This window comes from Tachypleus tridentatus, chromosome 2 (assembly GCF_004210375.1).
Source record: "Tachypleus tridentatus isolate NWPU-2018 chromosome 2, ASM421037v1, whole genome shotgun sequence".
Lineage (NCBI taxonomy): Eukaryota > Metazoa > Arthropoda > Merostomata > Xiphosura > Limulidae > Tachypleus > Tachypleus tridentatus.
Window position 1 is genome coordinate 52058264 of NC_134826.1, and position 26820 is coordinate 52085083.

Sequence of the window (26820 nt, forward strand, 5' to 3'; positions counted from 1 at the left end):
TATTGTCAGTATCAGTTGAAGGAAGTTCTACACACAAAGTTCAAGATAATATAAAGATGTAGTTTATATTTTTATTGTCAGTATCAGTTAAAGGAAGTTTTGCACACAAAGTTCAAGATAATATAAAGATGTAGTTTATATTTTTTATTGTCAGTATCAGTTAAAGGAAGTCCTGCACACAAAGTCCAAGATAATATAAAGATGTAGTTTATATTTATATTGTCAGTATCAGTTGAAGGAAGTTCTACACACAAAGTTCAAGATAATATAAAGAGGTAGTTTATATTTATATTGTCAGTATCAGTTGAAGGAAGTTCTATACACAAAGTTTAAGATAATATAAAGATGTAGTTTATATTTATTTATATTGTCAGTGTCAGTTGAAGGAAGTTCTACACACAAAGTTCAAGATAATATAAAGATGTAGTTTATATTTTTATTGTCAGTATCAGTTAAAGGAAGTTTTGCACACAAAGTTCAAGATAATATGAAGAGGTAGTTTATATTTTTCTTGTCAGTATCAGTTAAAGGAAGTTCTACACACAAAGTTCAAGATAATATAAAGATGTAGTTTATATTTATATTGTCAGTATCAGTTGAAGGAAGTTCTATACACAAAGTTTAAGATAATATAAAGATGTAGTTTATATTTATTTATATTGTCAGTATCAGTTGAAGGAAGTTCTACACACAAAGTTTAAGATAATATAAAGATGTAGTTTATATTTATTTATATTGTCAGTATCAGTTGAAGGAAGTTCTACACACAAAGTTTAAGATAATATAAAGATATAGTTTATATTTATTTATATTGTCAGTATCAGTTGAAGAAAGTTCTACACACAAAGTTTAAGATAATATAAAGATGTAGTTTATATTTATTTATATTGTCAGTATCAGTTGAAGGAAGTTCTACACACAAAGTTTAAGATAATATAAAGATGTAGTTTATATTTATATTGTCAGTATCAGTTGAAGGAAGTTCTACACAAAGTCCAAGATAATATAAAGATGTAGTTTATATTTATATTGTCAGTATCAGTTGAAGGAAGTTCTACACACAAAGTTCAAGATAATATAAAGATGTAGTTTATATTTATATTGTCAGTATCAGTTGAAGGAAGTTCTATACACAAAGTTTAAGATAATATAAAGATGTAGTTTATATTTTTATTGTCAGTATCAGTTGAAGGAAGTCCTGCACACAAAGTTCAAGATAATATAAAGATGTAGTTTATATTTTTATTGTCACTATCAGTTGAAGGAAGTCCTGCACACAAAGTTCAAGATAATATAAAGATGTAGTTTATATTTTTATTGTCAGTATCAGTTGAAGGAAGTCCTGTACACAAAGTTCAAGATAATATAAAGATGTAGTTTATATTTTTATTGTCAGTATCAGTTGAAGGAAGTCCTGCACACAAAGTCCAAGATAATATAAAGATATAGTTTATATTTATATTGTCAGTATCAGTTGAAGGAAGTTCTACACACAAAGTTCAAGATAATATAAAGATGTAGTTTATATTTTTATTGTCAGTATCAGTTGAAGGAAGTTCTACACACAAAGTTTAAGATAATATAAAGATGTAGTTTATATTTATTTATATTGTCAGTATCAGTTGAAGGAAGTTCTACACACAAAGTTCAAGATAATATAAAGATGTAGTTTATATTTATATTGTCAGTATCAGTTGAAGGAAGTTCTACACACAAAATTCAAGATAATATAAAGATGTAGTTTATATTTTTATTGTCAGTATCAGTTGAAGGAAGTCCTGCACACAAAGTCCAAGATAATATAAAGATGTAGTTTATATTTATATTGTCAGTATCAGTTGAAGGAAGTTCTACACACAAAGTTCAAGATAATATAAAGATGTAGTTTATATTTTTATTGTCAGTATCAGTTGAAGGAAATTCTACACACAAAGTTTAAGATAATATAAAGATGTAGTTTATATTTATATTGTCAGTATCAGTTGAAGGAAGTTTTACACACAAAGTTCAAGATAATATAAAGATGTAGTTTATATTTATATTGTCAGTATCAGTTGAAGGAAGTTCTACACACAAAGTTCAAGATAATATAAAGATGTAGTTTATATTTTTATTGTCAGTATCAGTTAAAGGAAGTCCTGCACACAAAGTCCAAGATAATATAAAGATGTAGTTTATATTTATATTGTCAGTATCAGTTGAAGGAAGTTCTACACACAAAGTTCAAGATAATATAAAGATGTAGTTTATATTTTTATTGTCAGTATCAGTTAAAGGAAGTTTTGCACACAAAGTTCAAGATAATATAAAGATGTAGTTTATATTTTTATTGTCAGTATCAGTTAAAGGAAGTCCTGCACACAAAGTTCAAGATAATATAAAGATGTAGTTTATATTTATATTGTCAGTATCAGTTGAAGGAAGTTCTACACACAAAGTTCAAGATAATATAAAGAGGTAGTTTATATTTATATTGTCAGTATCAGTTGAAGGAAGTTCTATACACAAAGTTTAAGATAATATAAAGATGTAGTTTATATTTATTTATATTGTCAGTGTCAGTTGAAGGAAGTTCTACACACAAAGTTCAAGATAATATAAAGATGTAGTTTATATTTTTATTGTCAGTATCAGTTAAAGGAAGTTTTGCACACAAAGTTCAAGATAATATGAAGAGGTAGTTTATATTTTTCTTGTCAGTATCAGTTAAAGGAAGTTCTACACACAAAGTTCAAGATAATATAAAGATGTAGTTTATATTTATATTGTCAGTATCAGTTGAAGGAAGTTCTATACACAAAGTTTAAGATAATATAAAGATGTAGTTTATATTTATTTATATTGTCAGTATCAGTTGAAGGAAGTTCTACACACAAAGTTTAAGATAATATAAAGATGTAGTTTATATTTATTTATATTGTCAGTATCAGTTGAAGGAAGTTCTACACACAAAGTTTAAGATAATATAAAGATATAGTTTATATTTATTTATATTGTCAGTATCAGTTGAAGAAAGTTCTACACACAAAGTTTAAGATAATATAAAGATGTAGTTTATATTTATTTATATTGTCAGTATCAGTTGAAGGAAGTTCTACACACAAAGTTTAAGATAATATAAAGATGTAGTTTATATTTATATTGTCAGTATCAGTTGAAGGAAGTTCTACACAAAGTCCAAGATAATATAAAGATGTAGTTTATATTTATATTGTCAGTATCAGTTGAAGGAAGTTCTACACACAAAGTTCAAGATAATATAAAGATGTAGTTTATATTTATATTGTCAGTATCAGTTGAAGGAAGTTCTATACACAAAGTTTAAGATAATATAAAGATGTAGTTTATATTTATTTATAGTGTCAGTATCAGTTGAAGGAAGTTCTACACACAAAGTTTAAGATAATATAAAGATGTAGTTTATATTTATATTGTCAGTATCAGTTGAAGGAAGTTTTACACACAAAGTTTAAGATAATATAAAGATGTAGTTTATATTTATTTATATTGTCAGTATCAGTTGAAGGAAGTTCTACACACAAAGTTTAAGATAATATAAAGATGTAGTTTATATTTATTTATATTGTCAGTATCAGTTGAAGGAAGTTCTACACACAAAGTTTAAGATAATATAAAGATGTAGTTTATATTTATATTGTCAGTATCAGTTGAAGGAAGTTCTACACACAGTTCAAGATAATATAAAGATGTAGTTTATATTTATATTGTCAGTATCAGTTGAAGGAAGTTCTACACACAAAGTTCAAGATAATATAAAGATGTAGTTTATATTTTTATTGTCAGTATCAGTTAAAGGAAGTCCTGCACACGAAGTTCAAGATAATATAAAGATGTAGTTTATATTTTTATTGTCAGTATCAGTTAAAGGAAGTCCTGCACACAAAGTCCAAAGTTGTAGAAAGATCTGATTCTTAATCTCGATTCTTATTGAAAGTAAATTTTTTTTTTAATGAAACAGAAGTGTGTTTGTATGTGTGTATATACAGGGAATTGCTAATTTATCGGCCTTCTTGGATAATAAAATAGTGCATGTTTGCCAACAAACAGCTTTAAATATGTATACATAACATAACCATGTTTGTGACAAGAATTGAGCAGTGAGTTGAAGGTCACAGAAAAGACGTTTTATTGGTCCTTTGTTACAAAGTTAGTTGAGGTTAACCACCGATTGAACACTATTGTTCTATTTATGTTTTCTAGATGACATATTATCTGTCGTATTGTAGATATTTATCAAGGTTTTTTTGCCTGGAGAAGATGGAAGTTTCAGATTATATTGAGATCAAATTCGGACATCTTTAGGGAGATATTTAAATTGTTTTTAATTTTAATTAATTTATGGAGAAACATAATGATGTTACTTACGGAACTGAATACTTAACGTTAATATATAAAATGTATTTAAGTGTCTCTATATAAATCGTTTCCTTGGGATCTAAATAGTTTGGATAGGTTATGGAATGAGTTGCCATACAGAGTTTATGACCGAATCGATGATTTTCTAGAGGTTAAAGAGTGGATTAATGTTTTTGATTTATTCAATGGTGGATTTTTAAGGGCATTCGTGACAGTTGAAGCACTTGGTCCGTTTTTGTGAGAATGTTTAGGAGAAAGCTGTATTATTCCTGTTTATGTTCGTGAATGTATATTATGGAAGATATGTGCGACTTCATGTTGTCTTATTAGACTAACTTTACATCGGCGATAAGCACTTGAAACTCGCATATAATTTATTTCAAATCAGTGGTTATTCGTTAAGAACCAAATTCTCAGTTTTGAGGTTTCATACTTTGGATCAAACACGTCTTGTTACACAAGATACTGTTCATAGTTTCATTTAGAAGAAACTTTATGTACAAGACCAATTGGTTAGGTTTTATAGTTTCGTGTTCTGCAATATGGAGGGCAGTGAGCGTGTTATGAGAGTGACAGTCATTTCTCACTATTTACTGTGACATGACTAGCTGCATTCCCTCTGGAACCTAAAAATGAAGGACGACTAGCTTAAATAGTTCCAGTGTAGTTTGGTGCGAAATCCAACAACCAAACGTTTTACTTTTTCAGAAGATAAAAACCCAGTTGCTCATGTCTTAGTTCAGTGACGTGTTTGTTTGTTCTTAAATGCAAAGTTAAACAACTGGCTATTTGTGTTTTATTCGTGTGACAACACACGTATCGAAACACGATTATGGTTAGGGTAATAAACTCGCGGGTTTGAATCCTGTCATGGATTCACATGTGGATGCTTTATAATGGTATGGTCAATCTCACTAGCTGTTGGTCAAAGAGTTGGCGGTGAGTGGTGTTAACTAGCTGTTTTCCACTTCGTCTAAGTTATAGAAGAGTAGCTCTGATATCCCTCGAGTATCTAGCATGAAATTGGACGAAGCAAGAAACAAAAATTTTGAACAATTGTTTTATTTCACGCTTCGCATAAAAGAGGGCCATTTGATTTGATTTGAATTGCACTTGGACAACTCTTTTAACAACGAATGGTGGGATTGATCGTAATTTGTAACGCCACAATGGTAAAAGAGCAAGTATGTTTGGTGGGGAAGGATATTGAACCTGTGATCCTCTAACCACAAACGGTTCAAAGTATGCATATTTGTTTACAAAGCATTCTTGAAAGATGTGTTTATTATATAAACAAGTCATAAGTGACATATTTTACCCGTATCAAAATGTTGAAACGTTACAAAGAAGTCAGAAGTATCACAGAATCTACAATTATGCATTAACAATCAGATCTCAATATTCTAATTTACTGCAGTTCTTTTAGGATTCGATTACCTTCTAAAATAAATACGCTTACGCTTATTGTTCTGAAAATGCAGAAAATTAATGGATGCACCTGAAGTAAGGGTTAGTATTAACTTTATTTCGTCTTTAAAATATTGATTTGAAAGAGAAAAAAAAAGCAAAATGTTTCCAAAAGGAAATCGAGCCGTTTCCTTAGGATACATAGATGTTTAACACATCCGTACTCATACTTAAATATCCATACGTATCGTAAGAATGTTATTCGTTAGCCTGTACAGTAGTGTTCGTAGTGCCTGTTCCTTTTTTGTTTGTTTTGAATTTCGCGCAAAGTTACACGAGAGCTATTTGCGCTATCCGTTCCTAATTTAACAGTAGAAGTCTAGAGGGAAGACAGCTAGTCATCACCACTCACCGCCAACTCTTGGGCTACTCTTTTACCAACGAATAGTGGGATTGACTGTAACATTATAACGCCCCCATGCCTGAAAGGGCGAGCATGTTTGGTGTGACAGCGATTCGAACCCGCGACCCTTCGAATTACGAGGCGAGGGCCTTAACCACCTGCCCATACCGAGTTGTCTGTTGCTTAACAGAATCACTTTTTGTTAAAGACGGTTGAAAGAGCGAGCATATTTGGTGGATGGGCTACTTATCGAATACTCCCAACCATCGGGCCATCCCGAACCTTAGAAACAGTTTTCCTGTAATAAGGAATTATAACATTTTTAGTGAATTGAAATCTTTTAATGTAAAATATTATTTGGCCTCCATATTGAATTACATGTTTGTTTTGTTTAATAATAAATATTTGTTGAAAATACTATATAATAAAGACATCTAAAACATCTGGGTATGTTTGAAAACATGACAGTAATTGTTGTGTGCCCCCCCCCCAAATACTTGATTAAAATTAAAGATAATCTTTTGGTTATGTTTTTATTTCTTGTGAAAGTATAATCTCTTTTTCATAATTATCAGAAACAAATTCATATAAATTTCGTAATAATCATTAGAAACACTAGCACATTTACCTGTAATGAAAGAAACGTGGTCCTGTTATTGTGAGTTTCTTGTAAGAAAATTGTATACATTTGTTTGACTGCCCTCTCACGACAGACTGGAAAACGATGAAACATTACGTGCGATCCCGACGAGCAAGGTACAAGCGGCGGCGCTTTTGAGAGAGGAAAAGCAGCTAGTTACGTCTGCTTCTCGAAACTTGTCGTGTGAGGTTGGTTCAGGCTAGAAGCAACGAGTCTGTGTTTATGTGCATAAACTCTGGAATATTAATAGAAATAAGTATGCTGTGGCAGTTTGGAGTGACTCGAGCACTTATTCAAATTATGAAGAACAAATAGGTGGATAGTTTGAATATATTTAAAATGAGCGACTGTACTCATTTTATAAACCACAACGTCGTCACAGCTATTTAAAACGACGGTTGGACGAAAGAAAAAGTGATTTCAAAGCAACCTTATCTAAAAAAGCCGAGAAAACGAAATATCAGTTTAGTTATTTCACGTTTTGAGGTGATAATAGCATTAACCAACTAAAATATTTTCTAGAAGTAGCCAAAGGAGTTGTACACAGGTGAGTTAATATAAATCTTTTAGTGCGGGAATATATATAAAAAATTAGGTTTTAATTTGTTTGATTGTCATTTTTCCCCATCACAATTGGTGTTGCAAAGTAAAAGGTTTCTACGATACCATATATTTCATAATGTTTTTTTTTTATTTTTTGGATAATATTTTTACCAGAAATGGCTCTAAGCGAATGACATGTTATTCTGAAAAATGGTCACACATTAAGAGGTTTTTTACCAAAACTAAGGTTAAACTTTAGAAAGTGGGGTTAAAATTAAAATATCTCTTTCTTTACAAGAAACGAGACGTGGATGCAGAGAAGCATATTTACATATAATACGTATCTTATTATTATATTGTTATTCTAGTGTGTGTTAGTATCAAATATCATATTGTTAATATGATCCAATTGCTGTTGACTGGTGGTCTTTACTCTTGTCACTGCTTAGAAATTAGGGGCGGCTACAGATAGCCTCAGTGAAGTTGCCATGAATATAAATACTTTACTATTACAAACACACCACGGTGCACTTCTACTCTGTTTGAAAAAAAAAATTGTTTTCCCACCAAAAACAAAAACAAAAAACTTCCTTAGATGACGAGATACATAGTAGTAAATTTATATTCGATGTGAAAAATGATTAGAAAGCGTTTTGTTAAATTAAAAATATTTTAATTACCACGTCATGAGGAGACATTACACATACGTGGTAGAAGTTCCACGACAACAGTCGACTTTAAGGTTTTGGTACGAGTGACCCGAAAGTTCCCTTTATTTGAGAAAAAGTTCTCAGGTGATGAAAGTACTAAAACAGAAACTCGTGTTGAATATTGTTTTTGGTATGGAGATTGTGGCATGCCGGGAAATCACGTAGTAATTATATACAGTTTTGTACGTCCCCAGTTGAATTTATAATTTTTCGATATAAATAACATTCCAGACGAGTTCATATGAACCAAACCTATTTCTTCTTCGGTTAACTAATCTGAGAGGATGTTTGTAAAGAAATTCCAACATTAAAGTAATCAAATATTGAAGAAATGTAAGGAAACTAAATTTCACCAGAGGGCATTAAGAATTGTAAGTCTGGGCATAGTATACTGTTTAAACAAAACAGCCTTTCACATAAGGTTTTTGATGTGGTTTTGATTAATCAGTATATCAAACTTATTCCTTAACGAAGCTACTAAAGAGAATCATCTTTTTTATTTCCTTATTTTTAAGTCTTAGTCAAGTTCCTAATCTGGTGTTTCCAGACAGATAAAGCCAGGCATTTACCACACATGTCTATACCACACCTGTCTACAACACACAAACAAAATGTTTACAGAAAATTTTGTACTTCTTGTTGCAGCTATTTTGTGACAGAAAAGGAAATTTTACGCAACTGGAATTTTTTTCCTGATTCGTTAGTGATAAACAGTTCATGAAACCTGTAATGAAAACTCTGTAACCTGTTACCAATTACCAAAAACTACAAACCTATTCAGTGTACTTTGAGTAACATGGGTACCTAAACGTGGTTTCCAAAAACAGTTCTGGTGTCATTCCTAATGCATTCTGGTATTCAAAGCTTTGCTAGTTCATGAGACAACTAATTGTTTTGGACATGCCGTGTAACGTGTTTGGAACACTGTGTGCCATATCCTGGAGGAATTTGGTTCCTCGAGCTGAGGATAAGTACTTTTTAAGGTTTAACGTATTTAATTAAGTGTGGGGAAATCTTTAAAATCATCTTGTATTACGATGAACACTCGAACTAAAAATTATTATTTTGTGCCAAGTTTTTTCCATTAGATCTTTAAAGACTGCTAGTTGTAGGCTTGAGAAACGTGTGATAATCTTATTTAGACTAACTCATTAAGTACTTGTATAATGTTTCAATCACATAAACGGCAGGCCCGACATGGCCAGGTGGTTAAGGCACTCGACTCGTAATCTGAGGGTCGTCCTTTCAGCTTTTGGGCATTATAATGTTACGGTCAATCCAACTATTCGTTGGTAAAAGAGTAACCCAAAAGGTGGCGGTGGGTGGCGATAACTAACTACCTTCCCTCTAGTCCTACACTACTATATTAGGGACGGCTAACGCAGATAGCCCTCGTGTAGCTTTGTGCGAAATTAAAAAACAACAAAAAAGAAATGTATAAATGGCAAAGTTATTTAGTTCGTAAAATATCTTCCCACTTTTGAATTGTAAGTTTTTTGTATATATTAGTGATTAAATGAATCCGTTCATATTGAAACTTTGAATAACTAAATTCCGCTGGTGAGAATAAAGCAGCGAATAAGTCTAACCATGGATCTTTACTGAAATGAGTTCAAGGTAGTCAACAGCGGGGTGACGTGATACCTCGCATGTGAATAATAGCATTATAAAGTAGATCTAAGCCTAAATCCTGTGTTCAAAATGAACACCAATGACTTGTTAAAAGAAATGGTTTACGTCATTAGGTCAAAGTTGACAAATGTTTATATGTAGGTCAGTTTAGTGTATAAAAAAGTACATAACATTTAGTTCTTGTGAAATGACACTCATTTCTTGTCTCACGTCTGAATAAGAGCTTATAAATGAAAATTTACATTCAATTAACATATTCTGAAATTAATTCGAAAGTTTTTTAAATAGTTTCTCTCACAATTAGATACATTCTTGAACGCTCACACTTTAACATGTATATGTATTATACTACGAAGTCGGCCCGGCATGGCCAGGTGGTTAAGGCACTCCACTCGTAATCCGAGGGTCGCGGGTTCGAATCCCCGTCACACCAAACATGCTCGCCCTTTCAGCCGTGGGAGCGTTATAATGTTACTGTCAATCCCACTATTCGTTGGTAAAAGAGTAGCCCAAGAGTTGGTGGGTGTGGTGATGACTAGCTGCCATCCCTCTAGTCTTTCACTGCAAAATTAGGGACAGCTAGCGCAGATAGCCCATGTGGAGCTTTGTGCGAAATTCAAAAAACAAAACAAACATACCACAAAGTATTGATACTTTTTAGTACTAATACAATAACTTAGTACATTATTAATCGCATCTCGTACATATAAACTACCAGCATCTTCTTCAATGTTACCAGGTTAGTTTTTTGTTCTGCATAAGAGTTGTGGTTCGTTGTAGTCGTCAGGCAGTGGTTTACTGTGATATAAGTACCATTACAACATTCTGACAGGTTATCGTTAATTTCGTAACAATATAAGACAAGAGGGAAGGCAGCTAGTGATTACCACCTACCGCCAACTCTTGGGCTACTCTTTTACGAATGCTCCCACGTATGAAAGGGCAAGCATGTTTGTTGTGACAGTGAATCGAACTCACGGCCCTCAGATTACGAGTCGAGGCCCCTAACCACCTGGCCCATCACCATGAAATAATTTATAAATTTTAGTAATTGTTCGTGAAAGAGGGTGTTGTCATGTTATGGGATCAATCGGAGAACATGAAAAAAAAAAACACATCGAGAACTCTTGTAATTTGCAAATTCTCTCTCTGTAAACCTGACGATGACCAAACTAGGTCGAAACGTTGTTCTCTGCTTTATTTTGATAAAAGTGTTTATATTACCCATACCAGCCGTATACTTGTTCTAATAGTTCATACAGACTTGCAGTTTAATAAGCCGGGCCAATTAGTTTATGAACCTTAGTGAAACAAAACATTCTGAAATTTACAATGTGGTATGCGAATGAAACCAGGTTTTACACTATTATAAAATGTGACGGAAGCTTTTATGTGTAATTACAGCCTAAGCTCTGTTTAATATAAATATAGGCGAGTTTGGATTAGGCGTATGGTAGATTTCTGGATTTTGGAGCTGACAAGCCGGGTTCGGATCTGGGTGATACCACAAAATATTCCTTGAACCTTAATCTTTGGATGCGTTATAAGAATGACAATAAGTCCCTTACTATGGATGGTGGGTGGGAAAATGTTGCTGAATGGCTGTCTCCTTGGGTCAGTTGTTCAAAATTAGGGACTGCAATATTTGGTCTTAGTATCTTTACCATTAATTAAAATGTACAAATATATACCCACCAAACATTTCACTAATATGTTTAACTTGCGATTCTTATTACTTTAGTAAACTAAACTGTTGTATACTCAAGCAGGCGAATTTTACTTCATAATACGTTTTACGCTTTTTGACGTGTTTCGGACGTTATTGATTTCCACTGGAACACTTAGGCCTCGATGCAAATATTCTGGACATTCCATTGCTTTTGTACACGTGTGTCAGTTTTTGAATTTAGCACGTGGGGCTGAAGGCAAGAAGGGACAGAATATCGCTGTTAAAATATTAATTTCCGTTTCTTATTTCACATGCGAATATAAATTACAAAATTAAAATTGCTAGTACCAGTAGCTTTCTAGTTACATTTAATTTAGAATTTGTATATAAAATAAAAGAAATAAAATTAAATATATCGGCCTTTTCTGAACTAACAAATGGAGTTCGTAATTAATTTAGATATTTTATGATTTGTACACAGGTAGTTACTTTGGCTGACAATCTGAACGTCACGAAGGTCAACAAACTCGGGTGAAACGTCACCGTTAACCCATGTGACCCAACCCAGTCGTCTTAATATTACTCGTCACCAGTCTGGTTCGTTGCCCATTCGACACTTGGCGCGTAGGATGCAAAAATGGACAGGCACGTGGGCTCGAGCCCTCTGGGCCTTTAGGTTATACACTATTCCTTGAATTGGGAGTTTTTTTTTTTATGTGATTGTTTTAAAATAATCATTTCATGACACGTATAATGTACAACAATCTCGGGTAATAGTACAATTCGTAATTTCTTATACATAAATAATTTTGTATTAAATACGAATATTATAGGTTTTTCTAGAAATCTTAATCGTCAATTTTTCAGAATTGTTTTAACGGTATGGTTTTATCTGGTTGTCGTTAAACGCAAAGCTACGTAATGGGATATATTCCTGTTCTGCTTCGTTCTTCTTGTCGGGACCCGGGATGGCCAAGTGGTTAAGGCACTCGGCTCCTATTCCGAGGGTCGCGAGTTCGAATCCCAATCACACCAAACATGCTCGTCCTCTCAGCCGTCGGGGTGTGATAATGTCACGTTCAATCCCACTATTCGTTGGTAAAAGAGTTGTCGGTAGGTAGTGATGGCTAACTACCTTCCCTCGAGTCTGACACTGCAAAATTAGGGACGACTAGCGCAGATAACCGTCGTGTCGCTTTGCGCGAAATTAAAAACAAACCAAACAAATTCTTGTGGGATTTTTGGTCTTACAGATCAGGGAGGGTCAGGCTCGCTTGGACCTCTTTTTTTCCTATTAGTGCTATTAATTTATCTCCTGTGTAGGGTGATGGTGGTGAAGTTGTATGCAGGTCGGAGTGAATAGCACTTGCTCCAATCACTTTCAGGGAAAATATTCATGTATGTATTAGTTCTTTACTTAACAAAAAATGTGAGAAGAATAGAAACCCTGTCACAGGCACTCAGATACATATTAACAGGAGATAGGTACTTAGGTCTGTTTTCATCATATGTGAAGTAGCGATCAAGGTCACATTGTAAATCTTTTTTTGTGTGCCAATTTTTATGAAAGTAATTTAGAGAATTATGCAAGAGTCTATCGGCAATGGTTTGAATATTTGTGTATGAACTTTGAAGTGTTGTGAGGGACTCTGTATGCTGTGGTAATAATTGGGTTTTGTATTTCTGTATTTTATCGTATCCTGCTTAATTACGGGTATTGACATTCGAATGTTACCTACCTAAACCTGCAGAGTCACCACTGAGCCACTGGAGGGGTGATAGCTGAAAGTAAAGAGCGTTTCTGTAACATTACAGTTTTTGTTTGTTTTACATTCTCTAAAGTGTGTGATGGTCTAGTTCATTGTTATTTCTACATTTTTTTCTTCGTTAAAGAGAGAGCAAAGACTCGCACATTTCTCAACCAGCACGCAGGACTTGTTGAAGTGAAACGACCAGTTCAAGGTCATTTAATGCCACTTACGTTAAGAGCTGGTCTCTTATGGAAAACTAGCTGTTCACGTGTAGCTCGAAGTTTGTGGAAGGTAAATTTATATATTTCAACATTATTAAATGTTTTTCTTCAATCTTCACTTTTGTAATAATAAGTAGAAAAAATTAACAGAAAATTTTCTATTTTTGTGCTGAGAAATATGAAAGTTCCTATGAGTTCCTCTAGGTGTATATATCCCTAGAATGTGGGCTTTTACTCCTCGCGGTGGAAACAGATGGCCCAATGTAGCTTTGTTCTACAACAGTTTCTTGAAAAATGTGTGCACATTAATGGGAAATAATATTAACCAATAATAAGCCTTTTAACATTCTACCATGTAGTTGCACTTTATACACAAAGTACATATTCAATGAAAATACAATAATATTTGATGGGTACACTTTGTTCCCTAAAACGTATAGCTCGTTATATTTTCAATATCGACTTGGAGGTATCATCCCCAAAATCGTCTCCGATGTTTTCCTTTTGAGAAATATATTACCAATGATTTTAATGAACAGTAATATTGAAAAAATAGTGCTTCGTTACTTACAAAACAAATACACTGTATGATACGTAGCACTTACTTTTAGTGGAAATGTAAGGCACTTGCAAGGCTTCATAAATTCGTTTTAGAATAGATATAAATTTTCCCAGAAACCTAAATACTTCCCTCACAAGACCACTACGCTACTGCTTGTAATAGAAAGGTGCTGTAATAAACATTAACGCCGTGCAGATGGACGCTTTAACATACATTGTTTGCAGATAATGATATAAATAAACGTTTACCTCATAAAGTCAGATGGTATTATGATATAATACATTTTTTCTTCAAAACAGGCAAACATACTTCGAAGCTTTATTTTGTAATCTGATGGCGTTAATAATGTAGCACCTCAGGAATATAATTACAAAAAATACGGTTAACAAAATACAAAAGTAGGCTTAGAAAAGCACTAAAGTAGCTAGTAACCATCAAACCCTTGTATAAATAATAAGACAATGTCAATTCATCAAGTGAATAATAATATTCTTATGGTGTTTGTTGTATGCTTGCCAAGAAACGGTGTTATCATGACGTCATAGTTAAGAATAGGCTTATTTCTGCCGTATCCTACACATAATATTTTATTGTACAACGTTACTGGTATCACGTGTATTACGACATGCCAAGTTACGCATGCTTTACTCTTATCTGGAATTATATATTTTTCTGTTGATAACACAAGAAACCTTCTGGTTTGTACACAGTCGACTTCACGCGGTATTAAGTAGGTAATGATGGGAACAGTAGGGTTAGTTTTGCACAAATATTTTAAATGCCAAAATAAATGTATTTAGTTTTCTGTAATTCACACATACAGAAAAAAAAGAAAATGTATTGGATACATATAATTAGTTCATGATGTTAGGAAAACGTGTAGATTCCAAAAAAATTAATACAAGTCAAACATACAAAACCTTGTAATCCAACTGCTTACGACAGGTAGAATCTTCTCTATCAGGGACAATGTTTATTTCATGAAACAGTCATGCAAATACAAAACGCCACACTGGCGAGCCTTTTGGTTTGAGAGCTTGAGACAGATTCAACGGGAAGGGGATCGAAACCCGTCACTGAAGATGCTTACCTTTTTCAACCGCTATGAAAACATAGGGTATTTTCATTAGTATAATTCTTACACTAGAGGGTTTGGCTACAGTAAAAGATAAGTAAACGTATTAACGGAAAATATTTATTTATCGAGATGGTTAAGTACAGTAATTATTATCGGAAGTCTAGAAAAGTTGATGTATCTTTGTTTATACCCCTCTAGGAGAGTGGATTAATAAAGAGAAAAGAAAAGGGGGGCTCAACTCGTAATCTGAGGGTTGCGGGTTTGAATCCCCGTCACACCAAACATGCTCGCCTTTTCAACCGCGGGGTTGTAATCTGACGGTCAATCGCCCAGCCGCCTTCTCCCCTCTTACACTGCTATATGAGGAATGGCTAGCAAATATAGCCTTCGTGTAGCTTTGCGCGAAATCCTAAAAATAAACGTATCGAGATAAGTAATTGAAAATATTTTACTTGTTTCGTCTTTACTTGTAACTGTGTCAGTTTCAATTTTTCGTGATCTTATAAGAAAATGTGAGTTGACATTTAATATATCTCAAAATTAGAACGTTGACGCCATCACCTCTAAATGAGGAAATAAAAATATGGTTTATGGAAGCTAGTTTCAATCTATTTGCATGAAAACCTCAAAGAGCATATCGTAACAAATAATGGCTTGGCATGGCCAGATGGGTTAAGGCGTTCAACTCGTAATCTGAAGGTGCGGGTTCGAATCCCCGTCACACCAAATGTGCTCGCCCTTTTAGCCGTGGGGACGTTAAAATATGACGGTCAATACCAATATTCGTTGGTAAAAGGGTAACCAAAGAGTTGACGGTGGGTGGTGATGACTAGTTACCTTCCCTCTAGCCTTACACTTCAAAATTAGGGACGGCTAACGCAGATAGCCCTCGTGGAGCTTTGCGCGAAATTAAAAAAAAAACCCATTGATGTTTAAGGGTGATTTCTCTGATTATTGTTTTAGAACTCTTTGCCCTTAATGATAATAAAGAGAAATGTAGTAATTATTAAGACGTATTTCATGTAAAAAATTACATTGTTACGGTTTCAATACTGGGGTTTTTATCACAAGAAAAACTTCTATTGCATATAATTTTTATTAAAATTGAATAGTTTATATACATTTTTGGAATTCAACCTTAATTTATACTTCATTATATTATTGGTTTAAAATAACTAATCGTTGTACAATTATTTTATTTTTTATTACTCAAAGCTGTTCTCTAATTGACAATTGAGAAGAAAAAATCCGATGCTGCATATAAATTGAGAAACAGTACATAAGCTATGGGTGTGCCATCTAGCGCAAAATATGTAAGTGAAAAAACGCTTAAACGGAGGGTGATTCTGTACTGTTTATTTTTCAAGCTGAAGGGTGAAGTTGTAGGCTTCAGGAAGGGAAACCATGTGTATATAATTATAAATTGTGTTTTACTCAGTGTATGGCATTCGCTGTTTTTGATTTTCCCCCAATAATGAACAAGTTTATTTACCTGTTACAATTATTGTTTAAACAACAACAAAAAACGAATAAACTGACCTTGACCCACGTTTGGAGTTATGACATTCTTTTTTCTCACCATAACCCGTTTCACTTGTACATGTTTTACAACATGTTAATCCTGAGCTGTTAGCATGATCATGGATAGCACATGTAGAGTTTAGATATAACCACCAGGGGCGTGTTTAAGCCTAAACGCCTAGTAAGCCAAGAATAGAAGAAGGGGTTGGGGTCCTACAGGGTATTTTCATATCAATATTATACGTCAAGCGAAAGTAAACAGGAGGCCCGGCCTAAAGAGGGGCTCCGTCAGTTTCAGCTGATCGTTAAATTCGCCCCTGTATGCGCAACGTTAATACGTCACGTTCACTTCTTTATCAAATAACAATAAATTATTATTGTTTCGGATTGATTAACTCCAGAAATACGTTTTTATATTCTGTTTTTCGATGTGATGATGTGTTTTGTCGTAGAAGACGTCAAGACATTAGTGATATAGACACAGTCACTGTTGCCTTACTAAATTTCGTAATCTGAGGGTCGCGGGTTCGAATCCCTGTCGTACCAACCATGCTCGACCTTTCAGCCGAGGGAGCGTTATAATTTTACCGTCAATCCCACTGGTAAAAGAGTAGCCCAAGAGTTGGCGGTGGGTGGTGATGACTAACTGCCTTCTCTAATCTTATACTGCTAAATTAGGGATGGCTAACGCAGTTAGCCCTCGAGTAGCTTTGCGCGAAATTCAAACCAACAATATAGACCTGTGAATTTAAACTTCATAAAAGTTGTTTTGGTTTTCATAACGGATTTTCCATAATTCAGCTACGTAATGTCGAAAATATCAATGTTTTACTATCACGTAATATTTTTTTTGTTTTACAAATCTGGAAGAAAAAATTTACTTAGATGGAATAATTATTTCTTTTATCACAAACATTTTTATTGTGTTTAGTTTCTAGAATGATTGATAAGACTCACGTCGCGATTGGTCTAGAGAAATCTATAGCTAGTAGGTGTCGACATTTTAAACATAACAAAATGTGACCCGGTTTCACATTTTTGGATTCGGTGTATTGGGAATTACTGTAGAAGATGTGAACATTACAAGACAATAAAACCATGGCAGAAGTACATTATATCAAGTATTTATCACAGATCACTGTATATCAACAAATATTATGCACAAATAATTTTATATATAATTAAAAACTTCTCTTAATTTAAGATCAGAAAATATGAGAATTTGAAATAGGTTCGTTTTTATTTTGTTGATATCATATTTTGTTCTATTCAGTATTATCCAGACTTCTGACCGACATTACGATAATTCTGAGGTACCTTTGATATCGTACATAATACAAATAGAATAGATAGAAAATAGTAAAATAGTGACGAAAGGGTAAGCTACAAGCAAGAGCAGAAAACCCAACGACAAACGGAACAAAATCAAGAGTCAATATGGGACTTGTGGTCCTGCAAGACGGCAGGGTATCAATGTATCTATTTCCTAGAACTGTATGTCAGGGGAAACGGGATAAGCCAGATAAAACCCAATACTTGCCACATAGTGTTCCATGAAACTGTTCTCAATGAAGAAGGAAGGAAACAGTGGCTGATGGCTTAGTGTTTTATGAATTCAGTCCTGGTTGGTATACAGGTCTCCGGTAAGAGGTTTCTGGTTTGTATTAAGGCGGGGTAAACTTTCACCAACATTATCTCTGGTTGGGGGTGGCGGAACAAGTAGAACTGGTTGTTTAGTTCCACTGGTTGTTGTCAGAGATAGGACTGGGTTTAAATGTTGACATTTGTCAACATCAGAGGAATCGTGTGGCTTTTTTCCAATTTAAAGATGGTAGACTATAGGAAAGACAGCTAGTTAACAACACTTCGACTACATTAATAGAGAAGTGAGATTTAACGGTCGTTTTTGTAATGCACCCAAGGCTGGGTCCAAAGTATGGTGGATGAATTTTTTTACGACAACGGGACCTCCCATATCCACATTGCAGCACCTTGACCACAGTTATTTAGTCGCTTCTGTCTGCAGGATTATGAGTTTTAATGTATTCCTAAATTATAGGCTATCGTTAGAACAGCGGTTTATAATTATTGATGACGAATATGGTTTATAAAATCTATCACAGAATATTCTTGTCCACACACACTCGCATACACATTATGTAAGTCTTTAAAAGCTTGAAATAATTATAATTAGCTGAGAAATAATAATGCCATGTAGAATTATAAATATTGGCAGACCTGGAGAATCACAATTAATGTTCGCATTATATAATTAATACGTTTAGAAAGAAACTGCCAGAACTAAAATGAGTAAAAACAAACGTTGATCATATTGAGAGAATCGTCCTGAAGAATTACTGTAAATTGTTTACATAGATATGGGTATACAGATTTATACATCTAAATATAAGTATACGGATAGATATGTTATAACCATACATTTTTAAGTCAGAAATAAAACACATTTAACATGAAACAAAATACACTGCACATTTTAAAAAAAAAAGGGCCCTAGAATACAAGCTATAACGTGGGATTTTAAAATGTATCCTTGGTTTTATAGGTGACTGAGGAAATAGGACCCACATTGCGGTGGGGATGCACCGTCTATCAGTCTTAAGCTCCAATTCGCTAGTCTTGCATAAGAAAATTAGAAAGTAGGAGAGCGAGATGTGGGTGCTTCAGCGCACAACGTCCCACATCTATATCACTCTTCACTGCCTGTAGACAGTTGTAGGAAGGTGATTGCTCTCCCAAGTTAAAATAAGAATAACAAAAAACACATACACACACCTAAATATAGAGATTTGCATATACATTTAAATACAAATACATATATATAAATAAATTTAAAATTTTCTTCCATTATGAAGACTTGCATCTTGCACACTTTCAAGATATAAAAAATACTACATTATAATCTGGAAAAGTCAGATTTAACAATCGACTGGTGGTAAGAAAAAACACTAATCACGTGTGTCATATCTATTGTTCCTTGGAACAACCGTGTCCTGATATTGTCGGTGTTAAAAAATAAAAACAATACGGTTTACATAAACTATAATAATTCAGGAAAACAAAAATATTTGATCAAAATGTTACACATATCTTCTCCTTAAGTAACAATACTGTGTTAATTTAAACTTCATCAAAGCCACCCAAGTGTTAGTAAACACCATTGCTTCTGACAGTGTCGTATATGTTTCCGAATGGGACAACTATCACACTTTATAACGCATCCACAGCTGATTGGTGGAGCGTTTTCAACGACACCTTGAATCCTTCAATTTGACAGCCCACCACATTAACGTTTAGACCACGCCCGGCCTACAATGTATTGTATAAATAAAACTTAAGGATGCTTAAAATTATATTATCCGTTCTTTTTGTCGGAGATCGGTCCATCAAATTTCTCCCAATTGGTAAACTGAACAACGGGTCCATATAAAGTCAGTTTTTCAATAAGTAAATAACCACTGTTACACCACAGGTGTGTTACAGAGATGAAGCTAACCACAGATTTCTTGAGTGGGAAATTAGCGCTCACTAAACGTTCTTCCAACGCTGTTTTACCATTTTGTAATTCGATACTATTGCTCTGTTTTTCGCCAAGTGTAACTGAAAAACAATTTAAGAAGGTGTTACATATTTGAATAACTATAAAAATATTGGCGTTTTTATCAATGATACAACAATCCCATGATGAAAAAATTTATAATTTTTTACATTTTCGGTACTTATAGAAGGATGGAAACTGTTTTCAATGCAAAATATAAACAATAGTAGATAAATCTTTATTTATTATAACGGCGTTTCGGCTACACCTTTTTCTAGGGTTCACGAATGTCACAGATTATAAAACTGATTTTAAATTACAGTAGCCAGAAAGAAAATATAAGTACAACAATATAATGTAACAGTATATTAAAACTAATTGTTGGACAGGTCAGTTTCTGATCACACACGCACGCACACACACACACACACACACAGAAGAATAAATTTTATATGAAAATATAATTAATTCTTATCAAACAGTCATGTATATTAACCCTAAAGAAAAGCGCAAAGGTGAATATTGGTTCAAATAATATATATATATATCTTTATATTCATCTGAAGTGTAAAGGTTGTTTTTTAACTTTTATCAAATATGTAAATCCTTTAGTATGCACCGAAAGACAACTAATGCACCCCCCACTAACTTGTAACATGATTTTTTTACTGCCTAACGAAGAACTTTTGCCGGAAATGTTGCAAGAAATAATTTTAAAAAAATGTTATGGATGTGTGTTTTAACATTTTTCCATTATTTTTCCACATCTTGCGGTCTTTTCTACATGTATGTTTCTCTAAGCCTAACACAGCGATCTTGACGAAACAATATGGTCAAATGCAAAATGATTTAACTAAGCCCACTTCAGCTTGTTTCATAAAAGGAATTATATCAACTTTAATTTATTACTAATGCTTGTGTTTAAGCTTGTATGACACAAGTTACAGAAATTAATTTATGGTACTTACTGGAAGATACTATATCACATAGCTATAAAAATAAAATTATTTTAAAACTAATTTCGTCCTCTGTGTTTCGATTACTTTTTTCTAGTAATGCACGATAGTAATATGCGATCAACTTTGTCAAGACAAATAATGAAAATATTCCTAAGAGTAAGATGATAGGCTTAACTGAGCAAGGCAGAAATTAATTTCACTATAGGCCGTATATCGAAACGTTTGCAAATGAAGGCTTAGTAAAGACTTTTACACTTTACGTGATATAAAAAGATAGAATCACTACAAATTTAATTAAGAGATAATTACTATATACCAAGATCGTATTAAACGCTTTAACAATTTTTGAACATTTTTCATGACATATTTTTACCCTTTCCTCATATTTCAATAAAATACTCAACTTTTTACTGGTAACCGTTGTTTCATCGCCAGGTTAAAGGTTCCGTAGTCAAAGCATTACTGTGTATTTTTTAATCTTAGATGGTATTTCAGTGTGATTGTTATGACTGAATCAGAACAATTTGTCCAGTAACTCTTAAATATACCTAAATAATATTATATTGATTTATTAACCAATAAACTAGTAAATATTTTTAAATTCTTATTTTTATTTCATTTTTAAACATTTTTTAATTTACTTTCCACCAGGTTTACCTTGCATCTTCAACTGGCAAACTATTAAATAGAATCACACAACGGTAATATCATTCCGATATTACGCCATTAAACAATAACGCAGTATAAATTAACAATAGCTAAATAGGGTTTTTAATTTCGCGCAAAGCTAAACGAGGGCTATCTGCGCTAGCCGTCCCTAATTTAACAGTATAAGACTAGAGGGAAGGCAGTTAGCTATCACCGCCGTCAACTCTTGGGGTGCTCTCTTACTAATGAATAGTGAGTTTGACCGTAAGTTTATAACGCCTCCATGGCTGAAAGGGCGAGAATGGTTAGTGTGACGAAGATTCGAGCTCGCGTGTTACGATTTGAGCACCTTAACCACCTGACCATGCCGGGCCGTTAAGTAGGAAGACAAAAATTGAATAAATAAGGACACTTGTATATTTATTAAAGTTACGTTTTTGTTTTCTGTGATAGATTACTTCCTTAGGTTTTCTACGATTTATGTTGTTTTTGCCAATGATTTCAACATCAGACAAATATCAAAGAGATTAGTGCGTTTAATCATATGTTCAAATATATGAAGTTTGAAATGTTCTACCATCCCTTTTGAGAAACGCTCTTTAGTTTTCACTGATTTAAAAAAACTACCAAATATTACACATTAAATCTGATATACCTACCCTACATTTTTGACGAGCGTGCTATGTATATTTTATATACAATTTACACTTACCAGTAAACTGTACAGATTGGTGAACTGTAGACTCAGCGTTAGGCCTATTGTATTTTATAACATTACATCCTTTTTTCAGCCCCTTAGGAGTTTTGAAGGATATTGTTTAATAGTGTTTCAACCACCTGTTGCCTGCCTTATCCATTGCCTACGGGAGTTTTCGTTCAGTTTAAACTCGTCAGCCCTTTCAGGACACAACGAAACGCCATCTGTATGAGCCAGGGGTTTCCAAACTTTGCCCCTTACTTTTCACACATAAAATTGCACGTATTATGATGTAAACTTAACATCATAACTAAACTAAATATTTGCAGCCATTTTTATTAAATCTGCAAGTTTGTGTTTGTGCTTATTAAACCATTATAACAAACGTTGTTTTTAATCTGTTGGCCTACTGTAAAAGTTAATCCCATAATTACGTTTTTGACCCCCCCCCCCTCCTCGAAAATGTTTGTATGGGTGCCTACGGTTAAGTTATATAACGCACTTGTGGCAATAGGTCCTAATCGTGCGCGCTAAGAGGGGAAAAACTTGGGTGGGGAGTAGTGCTCTTTCTTTAACCTTAACCTAACTGTTTAAATTTGTGTGGAAATATATTCTAGGAAAAGATATAGCAGAATATTGTTATCTAATGTGAACTGCTTTAGAGTAATAAGAAATGTACAGGGTGGCCCGTAAGTCCCTACCCATCCATATATCTTATGTATCCAATGTATCTGTGTGCTGTCCCTCATTCTGGCTGCATAATATTGTGCGACGGTATGTTCTGTGAGATACAATACGCTCTTCAAGTGTAAATGGGCTTACATCGGCCAGATTTATCTGAAAAAAAAATTATAATGCATGCGTAATTTAATATAACACAATAACATATGGATGGGTAGGGATTTACGGGCCCTTGTACATTCTTTATTCACTTAGTAACCTCTTTAACATCCAGGGAAGACATTTATTAGCCACATAATTTACTAAATGGTTAGGTAAAGTTGAGATACCTTCTTAATAAATTCTGGTTACGCGTTTAACATTAATAATTATTTTTCTTATTAATTTGCTACATTTCTAAAAAGAAACAAAAATGTGTTTTATGTAAAGTGGATAAATCGGTTCTATGCGCAGTAAACAAATAATTTAATTATTCATTTATATGTTTGTTCATTCTTCCTTTTATTTGAGTTTTGTTTTATATTTCAGATTCAAAGAAATGGAGGACTGGCTTAAAATTGTATTATTTTTATCTGCAATGGTAAGTGAGTTGGAAATATTAAATAACTTATAAAGACTTTCATTTAATGGTAAGTAGATTTCAAATATTGAATAATTTATAAAGACTGTCAACTAACGGTAAGTGAATTAGAAATATAGAATAATTTATAAAGACCGTCAACTAACGGTAAGTGAATTAGAAATATAGAATAATTTATAAAGACCGTCAACTAACGGTAAGTGAATTAGAAATATTGAATAATTTATAAAGACCGTCAGCTGGAACTTTCGAAAGCCGAGTCACAACGTGAACAATGTCACAATGATTTTGTGTTCGTTGTTTAACATTCACGATTCAGTGAAAGATAGGCTTTAGAAAGGTTTTAATAACATCTTTATCCAATTGAGACGTTGTGCGTTGTCCAAATTCGTGAACGAAAACAGTTATTTCTGATGTTGAAACGTTAAAATAGTTCATGGGTAAAAACAAACAAACTATCCTATCTAACTAATAGTATTGTTATCTTTAGTTTGATACATTTTAGTATTTATCTATCTCAATGTTAAAAGACCATGCACAACGATTTTTTTTGATTTTGTATGTGTATAGAAGAATCAAACAAATTAAAAAGCTATAATTGTCGTTTCTTTGATATCGTACAGGAGCATTGATGAGAGAAACTAAAGATTTCAACATTTCAAGATGCTTTACAGAATAGAAACAACTGTTTTGTTATTGTGTTATTACACTTGATTAACTGTTCATTTTTCTCTTATGTTGCTTTTCTTTGTAAGCAAATTGTTGATTAAGAAAGAAACCGTTTTTCTTTGGCTTAGATCCAAGGAAATAAAATAATAATAATAAAAAACTTTCTTATTTTGCAGTATTTTACTACAATGCTGGTGAGGGCGCTGGAAACGAAAAGTAAGTTTCTAAATTTAAACATTACAAGCTTATTGTCAGTATACCTTCTTCTCTTTAATGGGCTCGGTATGGCCAGGTGGTTAAGGCACTCGACTCGTAATCCGAGGATCGCGAGTTCGAATCTCCGTCACATCAAACATCAGCCGTTGGGGCGTTATAATGTGTGGTCAGTCCCACTGTTCGTTGGTAAAAGCGTAGTTGAAAAGTTGGCCGTGGGTGGTGATGACTAGCTGCCTTCCCTCTAGTCTTTGCTAAATTAGGGACGGCTAGCGCAGATAGCCCTCGTGTAGCTTTGCGCGAAATTCAAAACAAACGAACAAATATTCTTTATTTTCAAAACTATAGCTATCGTGACTATTGTCAACTGTCTGTTTTTCTAACAGTTAAGGACAATCATGCGTAGTTTTGAACGAAAATTCCAAACTAACTAAAAAACAAGACGTGGGTGAAGTAGTTGAAATGTATATGGAAATTAAAATTGAATAAATGAAAACTGTAGGAATATCGAGTGTAGGCTAAAATTTCATCCATTTCCATTTAGATGAACAAAAATACATAATTATAGCATGGAATATCTGGTTGATGTACAATATACGTTTTGGAGTCTTCAATTTAAAACACCGATAATAATTTTCAGGTGTTTGTATGACTCCTTAATTACGTGTTATTTAAAACATTGTTTCATAAACTTGATGTTAATTTTGTATCAGCTGATGAAGATACTTTAGCTTTTATCTTAACGATTCTTCAAAGCGATATTTTTTTAAGTAATTGTTTTATAAATGTAGGTCAGTCGTGATTTAGCGGTTAGCAAGCCTGGCGTGTATAAAAAAACTCAAGGCTATAGCTATAATATATCGTCGAGACGTACTTGTGATTGTGGAAACGTTGTAAGTGTACTGTGAGTCCCAGTGTCTGATTAAAAATAGTCACATAATCGGTAGTAAATGCCGTTGATTGGTTACCTCTCCTCGTGGTCAACAACAACGAATTAGAGATACTTGTGTGTTCAAACCAAAGCCTTTGGTTTTCATTGTATGTATAGTATGTTGTGCTATTCTAGGATGAAACAGAACCCCATAAAGTTGAATATTATTTTACCTTGTAAAATGAAGCTCGGATGTTCTGTATTATATACTAGTAGTGTAATACGTAGATAAGGTTTGCGTATTTCTAAAGTCTTCCAAAAACAAACAAACATATTTTAATCATTTCTCACCGGGTTCCATTTATACAAAACTCTAGTTGTTTTGGTAAAGAGAGAGAAGAAGAATTATTTAAACAATTGAACATGTAAAACTGGAAGGCACGTGCTACTTCTGTCCTATGTCTAAGATATCTATGGGGAGAAAGTATAGTAATTAATACAATCACAGTTAGATTAGATTAAACGCAATACGTACATGTTTACATTATCTGGGGTTTTGTGATGATTAATTAAGTTAACTTCTATTTCAATATGTATGAACTCTGACCTAGTATATTAGCGTTCTCGGTCAGAAGAAGGGAAGAAGGTCGTAGCGCATGTAGTAACATGAGAGGGAGTGATAGATTAGGTCAACTCTTTCAAAACTAACAATGTTAAACGCAGCCTCATTGACTGGCATACATACCTCGTATGTTATTCTATGAAAACCGCCTAGTTTTCATGTTTGTTCTTATTTCGTCACAAAGAAGACTTTGATACCTAATCAAATTGTCTCCTTTCACTACTGTCAGAATGTTGAATAATATATTTGTTCTAAATTAATATAAAAGTGGTAAAGTATTTACTTGTATGTGAGAGTGCATGTTTGTTTTTTGTTGTTTTTAAAGGTGGCAGTTGTTACTTGTATGTGAGAGTGCATGTTTGTACAGCAAAAAGTCTACGGATTTACAGTGCTAAAATGAGAGGTTCGATTCCCCTCGGTGGACTCAGCAGATAGCCCGATGTGGCTTTGCAATAAGAAAAACACACACATTCAGTTGCCAGCATGGCACTTGCCGCGTGCAGCTTAGCTTATGACGTTATTTTCTCAGTAAGATGAATATTCAGTAGTCTAAGGTGGTTACGCTTTCGAGGAGGAAGTCGTAATTCTGGGCGTAATGTGTACTGGTGTCATGAACCTGGCGTGCCTAAAGAGAGCCTCGTAGGTTGTCTATGCGATTCGCTTTCTTTCCGTGACCATCTTTGCCATATAGTGGAATCACTTCTCATTTTTTTCATAACATTTTTGTTTCAATTATTTGTATAATTCTGTTAGGTGATTCAATGTGATGGTAGATATACTTTTTTTTTGTCCGTTTGCTTCTCATAATTA

General features: G+C 33.5%; 1 protein-coding gene across 7 annotated transcripts in view; it reads left to right on the top strand.

Moving 5' to 3' along the window:
* The first annotated feature begins 6934 nt into the window (after positions 1–6934).
* LOC143243809 (uncharacterized) overlaps positions 6935–26820 on the top strand; it is a 90917-nt gene continuing 71031 nt past the window's right edge. For 4 of the 7 annotated variants that reach the window (XM_076487482.1, XM_076487484.1, XM_076487483.1 and 1 more), the window contains exons 1-3: positions 6936–7374; positions 23584–23635; positions 24481–24520. In XM_076487482.1, the coding sequence (XP_076343597.1) occupies positions 23594–23635; positions 24481–24520 (82 nt within the window). In that variant the 5' untranslated portion in view covers positions 6936–7374; positions 23584–23593. Of the gene's footprint in view, positions 7375–13274; positions 13424–23583; positions 23636–24480; positions 24521–26820 lie in introns of all 7 variants that reach the window. The other 3 variants (XM_076487479.1, XM_076487481.1, XM_076487480.1) reach the window with 2 other exon arrangements.